The sequence below is a fragment of the Episyrphus balteatus genome, chromosome 1 (assembly GCF_945859705.1).
Source record: "Episyrphus balteatus chromosome 1, idEpiBalt1.1, whole genome shotgun sequence".
NCBI classification, from domain to species: Eukaryota; Metazoa; Arthropoda; class Insecta; order Diptera; family Syrphidae; genus Episyrphus; species Episyrphus balteatus.
The window spans coordinates 153,426,010-153,443,991 of record NC_079134.1 but is presented as its reverse complement, the minus strand read 5'-3'; the positions used below and the strand labels follow the sequence as shown (position 1 = coordinate 153,443,991).

Sequence of the window (17,982 nt, the reverse complement as noted above, 5' to 3'; positions counted from 1 at the left end):
CCTTTTTCTGTCCCATCCTTCAACTTCAACGGATGGATTGACGGAACGGACGCAACGGATTCTATGGGTTGGGGCCTTCTGGCAAATGTGTTTAGAAAAATATATTTTTATAGCAAACAAATTCTGTTAAAATAAATGTATAAGGAAACAGAACTATTATTTATAAATGTATTTTTTCATCAACCTGGCATCACTCTTTGCAGATATTACAAAATTTGACACCTGTCACAAAATGTCAAATTGGATGAAAAAATCAAAATATTTTTTTCCTCTCGAATAAACTTTACTACTTTGTGTCTGTGCATTTTTTTTTCCATTTAAACAAATGTGAAATTTATCAAAAAACAAGAAATAAAACAACAAATTAAAAAAAAATGCATCTAATTAATCACTATATTCTACTATCAACATTACTCGCATTCTACACATCAAATGCATACAAATTTGGTAAGTCCAACAAAAAGAAAAGTGAAACTCTCTCTACGAAAAAATTCAATACTTCCATTGTTTTTGTTTCCAATATTTTGTTCACAGTTCGCCCCCAAGACTATCTCTGCGCTGACAAATTTATCCTCACTTTACAAAAACCCTTCAAAGGTGATCCTCTCGTCGCTCTCGGCGACGATCGTGAATCTGCTGCAATAATAACTCAAGTTTGGAATTCCACATCGCATCGCAAACTAAAATACGATTGTCGTTTTCGAATTGTCACCAAAGAACGACAGCGACGTGGTTTGTATACTGTCATTACTAAACTCAAATTCCGCAGGGATCCAAAAACCGATGCTTGCACCGATTACATTCAATTTACAAATGGCTATCGTTGGCCATCGGAAAAGATTTGCAATGACATTAGTCCCGACGGGCCAGCTGGTCGATTAATATTCGACGAGCGTGAGTCCGATGTAAGTGTTCACGTTTACATCAATCAAAGTCAACCAATTTATGAACCACTCGAATTGAGTATGGTTATAACTTCGCATTCGGAATGCAAATATACTGGAGACTTTTTATGCGATCCAAAGAATCCACATTCTTGCATTTCTCGTCACTTTGTTCGTGACAATATCACAAATTGCATGTATCCTTGCAAAGATGAAAATAGTTGCTTCCATGATGCGATTACAGCGGAAGTTATTGATACAGCCAATGTGGCGATTAGTGCAATAACTTCGTTGATATTCACTATGACTGGAGTTGGTTTTTGTATTTGGGTGTGTTGGAAGTATTGGAATTGTATAACATTGCAACAGCAGCAGGCGCATGAGGATTCGCAGAGTAATCATCCTAGGGTGAGTAAGAAAATGTTGTGATATTTCTATGGAATATGGTTCATTATTTATTCATTAAATCGGAGTATTATAGAAACGTAACGCAAATTGCTAATCAACTAGAAAGGTAACAGAGACATGTGTTCTGGTTGATTGCAATTTTCTTTTTCTCTGTTATCATGTTTTCACTATAAAATTGTTGATTCATCGTCTCTGTTTTCTTGGGTAGAAAAAAATAGAATAAGATACATTGTAGAAATGTGCATTAATTAACAGAATACATGCGCATTTGGTTTATGTCTTCCAACAAAAGGCGTAAGTGCAATTGCACTTATAGAATGAGAGCAGATGACAATATTTGCATGCTAATTAATAGAATTCTTGTCATTTGTAACTTGCACGTTACTTGATTTGGATTTGAATTTAAATTTACTAAATATATCGATTTTAATTCTTTTTTCTTGTTTGGGCAAGTATAAATCAAAAAAAAGTTGAATATGAAAAAAAATTGTTAACTTGGACTTTTTTTGTCCAAGTTAACAATTTTATTTAACAAGCTTATTTAAACGGTCGATAGAGTCGAAAATTAAAAAAAAAAAAAAGGAAATAATTTGAGAAAATAGTGGTTTCAAAGTTCTATTTGGTGAAATAGGAAGGAATAACAGAACAGACGAATGCAATTCATATTTAAGTTGTCCATCATAACAAATTATATTTTCACTTTGATTGTTTGGCTTGGTTCAAAATCTGGTGAACAATTTTGATGTAAGATAATAACTGCCTGTATACTACATGCTTAATGTAATACCTAAAAATCTTGAATATCCAATATTATTTTTTTCTCATAAAACCATCTATGGTTATTGCTATCACGATTCTCAATTTCAAATTATTAAGTGTTTTTTAATGCAAAACTATTTTTTCGAACTCAGATTGTCTCGGTTTTAGTTCCATGAGATTCAGCATCGAAAATATCCCAAGATGATGCGCCATCCTAAGATTATTTTTTAAATGCCGCTCCGCTGTTTGCTTATTTTTATGCTTAATGTAGATACATGATGGAAACAGCCATTATGTGGATCTGTTGTTGATATTGTTGATTCGGATGTATAGGATTCAAAATTCTTGCAGAGCCTAGTGAGCTGATTCCAAAATAAAGTGCACTAATTTTCTTAAATAAGGATGATACTCAGAAAAAACGATAGCATATGATTGAATTTTCTTCCGCAATACGAAACAATTAAGTTCAAAACGGTTTAATAGTTGTCTTCTGACCGGCAATGAACTTAAAAACGAATACTTTAATTGCATATTTTGGCAAGATGGGTCCACAAAAAACATTCATAAACCAGACATTTTGGTAAAAGCTAAGGAAGAAGAATAAGAATCATCGTAGCAACTTTCGGGGAAGGTTTTATTTGAAAAAAATTTCATATTTCTTATTTACGATTGATGCCTTTTCATTTTGAGCGGTTGGAGTTTTTTTTGTCATTCTTCTTTATAAACAACTTTTTGGTTTATATTTATATTTTTTTTCTAAGTTTTGATAAACAATTTTTAAAAGTAAGCAATAAAATTGGTTCACATGAATAAAGGCTAAAACAATTTGATTGGCTGTAGCTGGAAGCTCGATGAATTATTTAAAATTAGAAACGGTTTAAAATAACACTAGTCGACTCGGTTATTCAAAATTGTTTAATGTTACCCACTTTGTCGGTTAAATTTTACTAATATCTCAAATTTTAGGCAAGTTTCTTGATCAATATAAACAAGTTGATTAATTTTAAACAATTTAACTTAACCGAGGCGACTACGTTGATTTTAGCAAGGAGAACTACGTAGTTTTTAACCAAGACTACGTTATTTTTAACACATTTTTTTAACCCTCCGAAAAACAATTGTGGTAGGTCCATTATTTGTCTGTGTGTGTCAAAAATGATTTTAGAATACAAAATTGTACACCATTCAAGGCCACTTGCAATGGGTGCTGTTCAAATACCTTTCCAACTGGTACAGGTTTTTTTTTTATATTCGGTTAAAATTTTTTGTTTTTCAATGAACATATCTTTTTATTTTATTAATATTAATTTTAAAACTGCCTATATACAGGGTGTCCCAAAAGTAATGGATCAAACCAAATATGATGATAGGCCAACTTTAGGGCTCTCAGAATTTGGTAACTTGTTCATCCCAAATCCTTACGGTTTTCGATTTAATGCAGTTTTTGTGAAATTTCGAAAAATCCCGACTTTGCAACAGTATTTTGCTTCTTCCGCTGATAATTGATTTTTGTTTTTCACAATTCTTTCACTAAAACATTGCCTAATAATAAGAAATAATTAATTAATCAAAATATTTTTTATTTCATAAGCCATTTTGCTGCAAATTAATTAACAGTTCCATGTTTTATAAAAACTCAATTTCTTTCTTTTATTTCAGAGCAACAGCCTGAAAAAAATTGGTATGGTGTAGCACTGGTTTATTATCTTGAAAGCTTGTCGTGTTATTGCAGTTTTCAAAAATGTATAAAAGTTTCTAAAGTTGAAGTTAGAACTGAAGATATTACAATTTAAAAGCAACAAAACAGGGCTTTTCAGAGAAAAATAACAAAGAAAAATAAACACAGTTTCTCGAGTGTTGTTTGTTTATTTCTTTTTGAACAAAAGACTCGATTTTTGTTTGTTATTTTGCTCTGAAAACGTCTGTTTTTTTGCATTCAAATTTTAATATCTTTCGTTCTATTTGCAACTTTGGAATTTTTAATACATTTTTGAAAACTGCTATAACACAGCAAGTTTTCAAAATAATAAACCAGTGCCACACTATACAAATTTTTTTCAGGCTGTTGCTCTGAAATAAAAGAATGAAATTGAGTTTTTATAAAATATGGAACTGTTAATTAATTTGCAGCAAAATGGCGTATGAAATAGAAAATATTTTGATTAGTTAATTATTTCTTATTATTAAGCAATGTTTTAGTGAAAGAATTGTAAAAAACAAAAATCAATTATGAGCAGAGGAAGCAAAATACTGTTGCAAAGTCGGGATTTTTCGAAATTTCATAAAAACTGCATTAAATCGAAAACCGTAAGGATTTGGAATGAACAAGTTACAAAATTCTGAGAGCCCTAAAGTTGGCCTATCATCATATTTGGTTTGATCCATTACTTTTGGGACACCCTGTATACACCAAATTTATTGAAAATTTATAATCACTTTATTTAGATATTTATTAATAGTCGGTAGGTATATAATTTCCAAAGAACCATTTTTTAGAGTATTCAAAGAAAAGTCTTAGTATTATGGTTAAAGAAAATTTATAAAAACAAAATTGGGATTTAAAAAAAAATATTTTTTTTTTCACTAATTTTTCTTAAATAGGATACTACATACCTAGTACATACATATAGTAAACAAAATACATCAAAGACCATTTCAAGTCATTGCCGTGTTGTAATTCCATAGGTTCATTAATTTGGAATCAAATACGAACAAAATATTCTCAAAATTTCTAAAATAAAATAGTAAAAATAAATTCAGAGCAAGCCCCCCCCACTGGCTACGTGCCTGCATACACAATTTGCCTCTAGGCATTTCTGCCAAACTCGTTTGTTTTTGCAAAGCAATATCTGACCATAAGGAAATGTTGCTGTTTCATTTAAGTACATACGCTAGAACGTTGAAGTCTTTGATTATTTTGGTTTTGGGTTTTAATGGTAGAAAAATAAAGTGTATATTGTCATAACAAATACTAGCCGCACATTGTCGTCTGGGATAGAATATTATTATTATTATTATTATTATTATTATTATTATTATTATTATTATTATTATTATTATTATTATTATTATTATTATTATAACAAGAAATTACAAATTTAATGTTAAAAAAAAGAAGAAAAGAGCACTAGCTACTCGAAAGTAATAGATATACTATAAAATTATATTGTTAATATGAAGAATAATTTTAATTTAGTCAAGGAATCTGTATTAGAGATCTGCATGAACTTACGATGGGAATGAAAATCACTTCAATAGTTTCAAAACAATGTAAATATTGTATGAGATTTTTTTAAAATTATCTTAGATCTAAATTACAGAACTTAACTTTCTGGACCTATCTGAATTCTTTCTCCACTGACTTTGTCTTGTGTGGTTAAATAACAACAAAACTTTTTTCTGATTTAAAAACTTATCTAGATAAGATTTTTGAAAATATAATTCATTATAAAATCTATTTCCATCAAACAAATAACAAATATTTAACTTTAAATGATTGAAGTTTATATTCAACATTGTTAATTTTTAACTGTAAATCATGAACTGATTATCAACCTTTTCATAGTGACGAACTGGATCGAATTCAGAAATTTTCATTTTGACTTGAATCGATTTTATTAAATTTAAATACTGACCTCATAACTGCCTGTTGTATAAACTTCAAATCCGTTTGAACTTGATATGTAACATCACTCACATAAATATTGGGCCAAATGCAAATAAAAAAACTAATATTTACAATAATATACTGATACCAAATAGATGTAATCTATAAAACTATTTTTTTCTGATGAATTTAGTTTTGTGGTTATATTGTAGATTGCATTTAGGCTTAAAATTCAGAAACTTACCGTTATTTTTGCAAATACACTGAATATTGTACAATAAGGAAAATCGGATAAAATCGATTATTTGGCTCGCAAAACCTGGTTTAAACTTTCATAAAGTGGACTAAAAACTGTATAATATAAAAGAGTTAATCAATACTGAAACAGAAGTTAAACTGCAACTACAATGCCCAAACTCGATTTTGGATTTTTGGTACATAATTTTTTGGTGTTTTAGACTGCTTTTTCCTATTATTTCTTTAAGGAAAAAATATTTTTTGTTTGATTTTGCTTGTCAAACTAACGGTTTGAAAAATATACAAAATCTATACATTTTTCAAAACTTTTTATGTATTCCTTCTTAATTTTTTTCGACATTTAACTCAAGACAAAGATTTGGCCCAATAATTGCGTATATGCATTCAGTGAAATTTTAAAGGGGAGTCGTTATGATGACATACCTGCATAAAAAATGCAGCAAACAGAAAGAAGAATAGAATACCGTCGAAAGCACATTTCCTTGCCAAAATTTAAAGTGGACCAATTTTCTTGTAAGGATAGTTTTGTGTTATGGAACGCAGAGTTACAATTTCAAGCTGAAGGCGCTGTCAAAACAATAATAAATTTTTTTAGTGAAGCGCTTGCGACAGTGTTTTTCTCCGAAAAACGTTGCACTTTTGTGTCATGTTGGCATTAGCATGCTTTTAAACCGCTGTTTAATCCTCCAACCACCTACTAGGATCTGAGGGATCCCACACAAATTTTAAAACTGTGCAGGACCATTTTATTTTAATTTCTAGTATTTCTTCTATTATGTTTTGCTTTTTTGTTTCGATTAGTTAAAAAATATGTATTAATAAAAAAATTCGGTGTGCTGAACTAGAATATCTCAGGCAGTAGAAAAGATATCGAAAAGATTTAAAAAGGACTTGAAAGAAGAACTACAGAACTTATACAAACCGTTACTAAATATGTTCAAACAATTTTCCTTATATAAAAGAATAAGGTCCGAAGTAGTCAAAAAACGTTCTTTTTCCATTCTCTAATGCTAATTTCAAAAAATGAGAGCTGATCAATTTTGTATGACTTCGGATTCGAGTTCAGCACACTCCCAAGACCTTCAAAAAAGTGAAGTTTAATCTCGCCAACAAAAAAAATTTTGTTAACCAGTGTAATTATAGTCGCTCCATCTCTTTTAGCATCGAATAGTTATAATTGACAACAATTTAAGTGCACTTTTCGTCCCTCATACTGTTCAACCATACAAAAAAAAAATATAATAAATTGTTGGTAATTTTGGCAGGTTTAACTTTTTTGAAAAAACAATGGCGAAGAAACAATTATTTAGAAAGTTTATCAATTTTATAGAAATAAAGTGATTTTTCATAAAATTTAATGTTAAAATTCAACAACATCAAAAGTTAACCTTCCATTTTCACAGAAGTCGGTTATAGTTAAGGTATGAACGCTAAAAAATGCTTACTTACTTACTTAGGGTGACCAGCGCCGTAAGGCGGTTACAATCCGCCGTAGATTTGGGCCTCAACCCTCAACCAACAAGCTTCGCCAGCTAGTTCTATCATTAGCTCGCTACTTCCAGTTTCGCACGTCAAGTTGATTGAAGTCCCCTTCCACTTGTTTGCGCCACGAGGCGAAGTCTTTCTCTACTGAGCCGAAAACTAAAAAATGTTAACCTTCTATTAAATTAAATCTGGTTCTTTTTATAAAATGAATATGTTTAACAAATTATTTTAGTTTTTGAAGGTTTGAGTTTATTTTAAAAGTTGTAATATGTATATTAATTTTTTGGAAAACTATTTTTAACATGAAACATGCATTACATACAAAATCGAGTAAATATACCGCAATTAAGAGATAAAGCAAACGTTTCGTGCTTTACTTATTAAATTTAATAGCTTGTAAAAATAAAATTAAATAAATAAAAAAAATTGTTTTCTAGGACGTTCCCACAATCGAACTGCCCCAAACTCCATTCGAAGGATTCATCACACCCGTCGAGGATCCTGATCATCCGCTGCCCCCAACGCCAAAGGATCTACCGCCAAGTTACGAATCTCTGTTTCCTGATAGATAAAACTGCCTAATTTTTTCGATGTTTGCCAAAACCAAAATTCTCCTATCAATCTGCCCACAGACTCAGACAAGAGTGTTTTAAGTCGCTCGCTGTGTTTGTTGAGATTATTTTTTTTTCTTTTTTGTTTTTAACTAGTTGTTTTTAATTTCCTAATATCTTTTATAATATAATTGTATATAGCAATCTCATAGGTTTTTACACAAGTACGTATATATTTATTAATTTTCCTTTTTTTCAGTAACGAAAAATATCTATATACCTATAACCTTTTTATATCGAGTGGAAGGTTTTTATGTACAAAAAAAAAAAATAAATAATTAACTACTCTAATACTCTTTTTGAACTTGTCTTGAATTTTAAAGAGCCCAGCTTTTATGTCTGATTTAAATAAATTTAAACAAAAGAAATGTTATGCAACAAAATAAAAAAATAACTAAAAAAAAACACAAACACACAAAAAAAAACCTAAGCTTAGATAGATTAATAGGAAAAATATTATTAGTATTAATAAATTGCTTGAACGTACGTATTATTTTTGTATACCTGCTACATTTTTTGTTATTTATGTAACTATGTGTTTGTTTGGTCTTGTGCGTTTGTATTGTAATAAAATAACTGTAGTAAACTCAAATAATGTATGCATTATTGCAACATTCAACCCAATAAAAGACTCGATTTGTTTGATTTTTGTTTTATTTTAATTTGTAGAAAACAATTAAAATTGTAATTTTAAAAATAAAGAAAACAAAAAAAAATTCTTAAATAAATATTTAAGAAAACAAACTGAAATTATTAAGTGTCAATTTTAAAAATAAGATGTATATGTATCTCCAAATTAAAAAAAAATACATTCGTACCTATCTGTTCTTAGTTAATAAAATTGGATAATTTCTTTTATTTTTTTGTGTTGTTGTTATAAATTACAAAATTCCTAATTTTAGATTAGTTTTTTTTTTTATTATTTTAATTAATTATTTTTATTTTTTTTCAAACTTATACGTAAAAATGTGCTTAGTTTTTAAGAGAGAATCTATTGTATAATTAAAAACAAAAAAAAAAAACACAAAAAATAATATAATAAAAATAATAACAAAATCGTTAGTAAAAATCGAAAAGAAAGTGTATATTTTATATTTAAAAAAGTTATGCTTTTTGAAACGGCAGGTATTAATTTTAAGTCTTGCAAAACTTGATGAAGGAGCAAGGCCTAGTGACTAACAATTTATGTGACTGATCGTTTTATTTACCCTGCACTAAGTGTCAAAACGAGACAAAACTTTTGATTAAAATTCAATTTTAATAATTTTTTATTATCTCTTTTTTTTCTTCGTTACTTTTGATTAAATTTCTTTAAAAAAATCTACTTAGTGTTAACAAAAACAACGTTCACTATGGTGTATGCGTGTTTTTTACATTGTATTTTCCGTTTGAAGAATTTGTTAGTAGGAATTATGAGAGCCATGTAAATATTTTAAGTAATATTAATCATGGTAATAACAAGCCCGTTACCTGCCTACACTTATTGTTCATTTAAAAAAAAACGACTTCAAAAAGTACATTTTTCAAAAAATCTATTTGCTGAAGTAAATATAAAAAAATAAACCCTTTAAAAATTCAATATCCATCTACAAACATACTTCTAACAGGGCATTTTTGAACGGAAAATTATTTGATTGATGGCTTCTAAGAAGCAGTGCAGCACAAGTAGGTAGAAGTTAAGTAAATAGTAAAAATTTTAAATTAAGGCATATTTTGTTCAATTTTTTTTATCCCCACATCGTAACCATCGTGTTTTTTTGTTAGAAGCTTATAGAAAAAAGTTGTTGTCTTTCTAGTAGTGTGATTTATTTTCATATTTTTCTTAATCTTGTTCGATAAAAAAGCCCCATAAAACATACAATTCAAAATCGAATAATTTTGAAAAAAAAAAAAAATTAAATAAAAAAAGTTAATACGAATTAATGTTGCTTTTTCACAAAAACTCAAAAGAGATCGCAATAAAAATGAAAGCGAAAGTACACTCAGAGAAAAAATAGTTAAAATCGGAATAATTATTTAAGTAGTTAAAAATGGTTATTTGGGACTATTTTAATAGTCAATAGTACACTAACCCAAAAAATTAAGGAAACAAAAAAAAATCGTGATTTTTTTAGTGATTTTCGATAGGCTGTATCTCAGTAAAAAATGATCGCATCATGACAAAATAAATAGCATGTGAAAGCTCTAGTTTCTAGGAGCATGTGAAAGCTCTAGTTTCTAGGATTGATTTATCTTAATTTTATTAATAAAATGTTCAAGAAAACTTGATTTTTCTCATAAATATGGTGATTTTTTTCATCTCAAAAGTTCAAACCCTCACAACAGAAAAACTGCTTGATGAATAAGTCTGAATTTTTGCATACTAATTTCAGGTATATTAAGCTTCAATAATTAAGCCTCAGTTTAATCTTATCATCCATAGAAATTAAATAGCGGTTCATTTTCTAAAAAAACCGTAAAAATTCTTATTTTGATAGCTTTTCTAAATTAATTCCAAAAGTAAAAAGACATTTTTTTTTAACAAAGCAAACTTGGAAGTCAAGTTTGTGAAAGACTGGAAAATAAAATCAGTCGTCATTTTCTAATAAATACTTTTTTCGCCTACTTACAAAAAAAGTGCAATATTATAAAAGAAAATTAAAAAAAAAACACCAAGAAAAACTTTAAAAATTATAAATTATTGATAATTAAACAAAAATTTATTAACAAACAATATTATAAAATAGAAAATTGAAAGAAAAACTAACAACTATTTGCTCGAAAATCGTGTTTGAGTTTTTATGTATATGTATTTTCTTATTTTTACAATTTTTCATAACCCCACTTAAATAAATTTTCTTCTTTTTTTTTTTATTGAACTCGAAATTATAATTTTTTTTTTAAGAAAAAGAAAACTATAAAAAGAAAACAAGTATATTAAAAAAGTAAGTGCCATCAAAATGCACGCAAATGCTAGAGTTCCTGCCTTTTTGGCTAAACTTTGGAGACTCGTCGAAGATCCTGAGACGAATAATTTTATTTTTTGGAGTAAGGATGGTCGAAGTTTCATCATTCAAAATCAGGCTCAATTTGCTCGCGAACTGCTACCGCTCAATTATAAGCACAACAATATGGCAAGCTTCATTCATCAACTTTATATGTATGAATTTCATAAGATTACTTCAATTGACAATGGTGGTTTGAAATTCGATCGCCACGACATGGAATTCTCACATCCATCCTTCAAACGTAATTGTCCATATCTTCTAGAAAATATTAAACGAAAAATTGCAAACACCAAATCAATTGACGAAAAAGCAACTGTCAAACCTGAAGCCGTAAGCAAGGTATTGAATGATGTCAAGGCAATACGCGGACGTCAGGATTCGTTAGATTCGAGATTTTCTGTAATGAAACAAGAAAACGAAGCTCTATGGCGTGAAATTGCATCACTTCGACAAAAACATGCTAAACAACAGCAAATTTCTAACAAGCTCATATTCAATTCCTTATTTTTTGTTTGTTTGTTGAGTTTTATTTAGCAACCTGTGCCATTAATGGAAAATATTTACAATTTTACAAATTTTAGTTACATTTTTGCTCTTTTTAACATTTTTACATAATATTAATAAATATTTAAACGTATAAAATATTTAATTTATTTGTAGAGAATTGAATGAAATTTTTAAATTCGTCCTTCAATTTTCTGTATAGTGATCCGTTGTTGAGATATTGATAGTCAAAGTCAAAAGTATGGTTTTTGGTTTGATGACTGATATTAAAGTCTATAAAAATCATAGAAGTTTGAAACAAAATGAATCTTAAAGCCAAATTGCCTTTCTAAAAATAATAATCATTTTATCAGAAAAAATTTTCCCACTTTCTTAAGAGAAAAGTAAGAACAAACAAAAATTTTAAAATTTTGGTTTTTGACAAGTTCCAACGATTTAGCTATTTTACACTCAGAAATAAAATATTTTAACATTTGATCCTAAAACAAAAAGAATAGATAGAGCTTTCACATGCTTTTTACTTGCGATATAGGTACTATAGGGCAAGTTTAGGATTCGTAAAAAAAATCGAACTCGAGATAACAATTTTACATGACATTACGATGATGGAGAATGCCAAAAAAGTGGGTCCGGCAATTCTGTCTGTCTGTCTGTCTGTCTGTCTGTCTGTCTGTCTGTCTGTCTGTGTGTCTGTCTCTATCTGGAGCTGCAGCCTAAACGAGTGAAGTGATTTTCTTCAAACTTGGTAGTTAGCAGTTTTTGGTGATTCCCTAGAGGGGAAATTGAAATTTTTTTTTTATGACCAAAACTAACGGTACTTGCCATATAACGGAAATAGAAAAGTTAATTTTTTTCAAAAACGGCTCTAACGATTTTGATTTAAATTTTTGTGTGTAGTACTACACATAAGAGCCAACTTTTAAAATAAAAAAAATATTTTTTGTACCGTTATTAATGGTACCTGTCATAGAACGGTTTTTTTCGTTTCTGAATATCTCGTACAACATTAACCCGATTTAAATGAAAATTTTTATACAAACGTGTGTAAGTAAAGATAATATTAAGAATTTAGAAAATTTCCAAAAAACGCATTTTTGGATTTTTAAAAAATATTTCAAAATTTTTTTTTGAAAAATCAATTTTTTGAAAACGGATCAATGAAAAATTTTGAAATTTAGTTTTTATGTGTAAATTAATTATTTCTTCAAAATGGCATACCAACTTTTTTTTTGAAAAATGTTAAAAAAATTTTATATATAAAAAACTATTTTTTTAAAAAACGATTCCTACAATTTTCAAAAAATTTTTTCTAAAAATACCTTTTTATACAAGAAATAAAAAAGCATATTTATTTTTTTATTTAAGATAATTTAAAACCGAGTTTAATTAATTATAAAAACAGATTTAATTTTTTTATACTACTTATGAAATTTCTTCAAAATATCAAATTTTAAATTTCTTGAATAAAAAGCTTTAACATTATAGTTACTTTAAGCATAAGAGCAAGTACGTGCGACCCCAGTCGTGCAATTTATTTATTTTGTTATGATGCGATCATTTTTTTACCGAGATACAGCCTATCGAAAATCACTAAAAAAAATCACGCTTTTTTTTTTGTTCCCTTAATTTTTTGGGCTTGTGTATTTGGAGAATAAACTTTTAATTAGTCAATTTTATCTGTATCTATTTTAAAAGTTAAAACAGGCTATTTAATAGTTAATTTGGAGAATAAAAATTACCGATTCTAAATATTTAAAACGTTATCCCGATTTTTAACTATTTTTTCTCTAAGTGATGGAGTTAAAATTCTATGTTTTTTATTTTAGAAGTAACTAAAACTTCAAATGTATTTTTCTCCAAACAAAGTTTTTATCGTTTACAATTTTACATCATTCCAATGCTGGGTTGACCAATGCGTATTCAAAGAAAAACAAAGAAATAAGTTTTGTCCCACATGACTATCATGGTAAAATGAAATGATTAATCTAGTAGCTGTGAAATAGCGTAATTGATACCAAAATATTATAGGTTATAATTTGGACCGAGAATATTATGAAAAAATCATCATGTCAAAAAAGTATCATGTCAATGCAATAAAAAAGAAAGGAAACAAAAGTTGATATGGGCAGAAAGTCGAAAAATGGACAGTTTTAAAGATAACGGGTTTTTACCGATGACTATCTCAAACCTTTTATAAGGGATAGTAACTCTCTATTTTGTGTTTTGCGCTATTTTTTAATGGAATCCATAGGTTTTTAGGGTCACTGAAACCTAATCCGAAGCACATTGCAAAGTAAGTTAACAAAAAAAAAAAAAAAAAAAAGAACCAATAAGGTACGATGCTCAAAATAACAATCTTCTTTCAAATAGTATGAAGCAAATAGAGTTACGAAAGTCATCAACATTCATTAAGTTAAACTGACTTCCTACGTCCTCTTTAAGTTGGGCAGATTTTAAATGTTTTTTATATTTAAATTTTGACCATTATCATTTCTAGCAACTTTATTGTTGAAAATGTTTGCCTTCATATTACTTAAAATTAAAATTACTATTATCTTTTTTTTAAGATTTCAAGTTAAATGACTTAAATGGCTTAACCTACTTTTATGCTCTCATTCCTTTTTTTTTTCAATTTATTAAACCCAATTTCTCACTTTTAGCTTCTGTTAACCATTTCAGCTGCGATTTATTACTTTCCCAATTTCAATTGTGCTTATTTACTATAGGAAATTTGAAATTCACTTTTAAAACTCGACATCAGAAAGCCGGCAAAACAATTTAATCAAAAGCCGGTAAAAAAATTTATATTTTATCATAAAAATGAAGTGTTACAGATATAACAACAAACTGCAAAACAATAATAAAATGATTAATGATAATACGAGTCTAAGTCACCTAGAAACTGTCTAAAGAAAATTTATATCAAAATCCAATATCTCAAAAACTTTATCTGCTAGAATTAATATAAAAAAAAGCCTAGGTCAACAAACAAAATTTTCTAATCGGGATTGACAACACATGTACTAATAAAAAACATCAGTCATCAAAGATAGTTAAATGTTATAGTTGTTTTAATCTTGAACATGTTATGATAATATATTATAGTTATTTAATTCTAAACCGAACACGGTGATGGATGTACTTGAAAACTGTCACGTCAGAATCAGAAATTAAATCTTAAAAAAACAACTGTTTTTATACAATCCAATCTTTTGTTTTGACGAATTTTGTCTTATCAGTAGGTATTTAAAACTCACGTGGAAATAGTTGCTCTTTTAAGTTTTGAAGAGTTTAAGTACATAATTACAATAATCATTTTAAAGATAACCTTCATTTAATAAATTATATTAACAACAACTGTATAAAATTTAAAAATATTTTGAAAGGAATAGTTAAATAAGAAAATAGTACGTATTCGCCCCGTAGCCCAGTTAGTGATTATGAATCACTTTATTTTTCACTGTAGGTATATATTGTATTGAGTTCAGATAACTAATTTGTTATTTGGTCTTTGAGCTAGAATAAAAAAAAATAATCAAATAATTAGAAACTACATATTTAAAAAAAAGTTCATTCTGCACGAAATCGTGGACTCTGATTTAAGTATAATCGTGATGTACCTAAACAAGTTGAAAGTTCAACAATAATAATATTTTTAAAAGAAACTTTTTAAATTATACACGAATCTGATTGCCGACACACCTTTCAAATTAATGTATAGGTCATGCTCAAGAATGTTTAGATGCTTATCATGTTTACGGCGGAAACGCAATGTAGTGATATCAGTCATTTCAATCTAGAGACACATTTCTTATCAGCAATTTAAAACAAAACAAGAAATGGGTTTGTTTATTGTGAGCAAATTCACTAATTAAATATTTAAATTATTTCTTTTGGTTATTAAAAAAAATTTCCATATCCACAGACTCATTGTTTTTCCACCAGAAGCTTATTTAATTTTCTTGAAAACAAACATTGCTATTTCGTAATAATTTTGAATTTCACACTTTATAAATCAAAATAAGCTGCACAAATATTTTGAAACCGATGTGACTTAAAGCGTTGTGCTCTTATTAAGTAAATTTTTCACTTCAAATTGCACATTATGATTTGTGATCATGATCATGTTCATAAAAATATTTAAAAATAATAAACGTTTTGGTTAAGATTATTCTCGAATTTCATTTCAGCGGAATTTTTATTTTTAAATAATAAAAATAAGTTTAACATAAACAAAACTAGCGAGAATGTATGTATTTTTACCAAAAATTTATTTTTAAACAAAGGATTTAGAGACAAACTATTGCCCTTGCAGTAACAAAATTTGTCAATGTTTTCAATTACATCACATTTTGGTAATCAAAATCAACTACTACCATAAGACGATGACGTCAAGCATCTTCTTTTTATTTTGTTTAAGACTAAGGTATATGAAGTTAAGCCCATGGCAATCAAAATTTATTGAACTCATAAAATTCAAAATAGAAGAATCTTAATGATTTTTTAACTACACCAATTTAATTTGATCTCGCCTTATCAAAATTAAAAAATGTTCTATAATTTGAACTTAACTTTCAATTCATCACCTTTATTACCAACTTCGTTATCGACTTCCGTTCGAACGTAGATCTAAAAGATCTATATTCTATGTGATGCCGAAAGCAGAAATAATTGATTCGCAGCAATAGCACTCTGGTCAACAAGGTTCTTGCCACAAGAACCAAATTATACTTTTCTATTTCTATAGGTTTTTGATGTGCTGAACTCGAATCTGAAGTCAGAAAATTTTGATTGGCCTCCGTTTTTGAAATATTACCGTTAGAAAATGCCAAAAAAACGTCATTTTGGCTGTTTTCGAGCTAATGTTTTTATGTTGGATAATTAATTTTGAATATAAATCTGTAATGTTCCCTTTAAGAACTGGTTTTCTTCCAAAAAATGTTTAAATCTTTCCGGTATCTCTTTTACTGCCTAAGATATTAAAAATTTAAGTAGCGGTCTTTGACTCAGATACAGCACTGGCCAACCAAATTAAACTTTTTTGTCCCAAGAAACAAAATATACTTTTCTAGAGGTTTTTGGGTTGCTGAACTCGAATCTGCAATTAGAGAAATTCCACTAGCCTCCGTTCTTGAAATATTACCGTATATAACATGCAAAAAAAGGTTTTTTAACCCTAGAAAGCTAACCTTCGTCGATTTGACGAACACTAATTTTATTTCTTCTGATTTTTCGGAAAAAGGAGCTTCCGATTGCATTTTTAGTTTGTGTAATCCGTGTGTAAAAAAATCCTTTTTTTGCTTTTTCTGTTAAAAAAATAAGTACTTAACATGAATTATTTAACTTCACAGAAATTAGTTAATAACTTTTTCTTAACAGCGCGGTTAAAAATCACTTCGTCGTTTCGACAAATGGTTAGAGTACTACAAAACAAGGTTAGCTTTTTAGGGTTAAGAACGGTTATATATCAAGAACTGAGGCTAATAGAATTTTTCTGATTGCGGATTCGAGTTCAGCAACCCAAAAAACCTCTAGAAAATTATAGTTTGGTTCTTGTGGCAAAAATTGTATGACCAGTGACTTAAACTTTAGATTAAATTTAGTTTCTCTTTGGCTCATTAACTGAAACTTAAGATATCTCTTAATTTAAAGAGTTTCTGAAAGAAGAATAACTGTTCGTATAATCACCGTTACAAATTTGTTTATAATGAATTACCCCACATAAAAACAGAAGTTCGAAAACAGCTAAAATGACGTTTTTAGGATTATATAACGCTAATATCTCAAAAACGGAGGCCATTCAAATTTTTCTGACTTCAGATTCGAGTTTAGCACATCAAAAACCTATTATAATTTTGAAATCTTAGAAAAATTAGAAGCTTACATATATAATGTTTTTATCTTTTTTTAATATCTTAATAAGAGAAGGGGAACGAAAATTGAACAAGCTCCTAAGAGACATTTATGCAGCTTTAGTTTTTGAAATTCTATGCAACTCTCTCAACCAAGGGACAGAAGACAACTTATGCAACTGAAGATTTTAATAGCACAGGGACATATGTTCCTCAGTGGAACTTGTGTCCCACACAAGAGTGTCATGAAGTACATTTTTTTTTTAATAGCTCCACAATTCTATCTCCGTTAAAAAATAAACTATCAAGTGAAGTTCCAAAAATGTTAAAGGTTCATACTAAGTACATAGTGTAGTTGCTTAATCAATACACGACGACATCACCTCGGAGGCTATTATCTCGAAGCGGAAAACATCTCCGCTAGTTCACCTAAAAACATACTAAGTTTTCTAAACTTAGGATTTCTACGTAAACTTTAAAAAAGAGGAAATCACAATAGGCACATCAGTGCGGCCGCAGTGATAAAGCGAATTATTCCCATCTCTCACCTAATCTTAATCTTAAGTACATAGTGCGAGATGCGTATCATCGGTCTTATTTCTCAATGGTGCTTTCACTTTGACATAT

The 17,982-nt window shown here is 28.5% G+C and overlaps 2 protein-coding genes across 2 annotated transcripts; both read left to right on the top strand.

Annotated features, from left to right (window-relative positions):
• Positions 1-301: 301 nt before the first annotated feature.
• Positions 302-8,866, top strand: LOC129906060 (uncharacterized). The gene is made up of 3 exons (XM_055981693.1): positions 302-447; positions 535-1,292; positions 7,839-8,866. Exons 1-3 carry the CDS (start codon positions 375-377, stop codon positions 7,971-7,973), a joined length of 966 nt encoding a protein of 321 aa, XP_055837668.1. The 5' UTR covers positions 302-374; the 3' UTR covers positions 7,974-8,866.
• Positions 8,867-10,970: 2,104 nt separating this feature from the next.
• Positions 10,971-11,533, top strand: LOC129911437 (heat shock factor protein-like). The gene has a single exon (XM_055989251.1). It carries the CDS (start codon positions 11,123-11,125, stop codon positions 11,531-11,533), a length of 411 nt encoding a protein of 136 aa, XP_055845226.1. The 5' UTR covers positions 10,971-11,122.
• Positions 11,534-17,982: the final 6,449 nt, after the last annotated feature.

Bases quoted from the DNA above. Each gene is read 5' to 3' on its own strand.
- LOC129906060 (XM_055981693.1), top strand. From the start codon at position 375: ATGCATCTAATTAATCACTATATTCTACTATCAACATTACTCGCATTC. The intron at 448-534 runs GTAAGTCCAACA...TTTTGTTCACAG, and splicing joins ATCAAATGCATACAAATTTG to TTCGCCCCCAAGACTATCTC. The intron at 1,293-7,838 runs GTGAGTAAGAAA...ATTGTTTTCTAG, and splicing joins CGCAGAGTAATCATCCTAGG to GACGTTCCCACAATCGAACT.
- LOC129911437 (XM_055989251.1), top strand. From the start codon at position 11,123: ATGGCAAGCTTCATTCATCAACTTTATATGTATGAATTTCATAAGATT.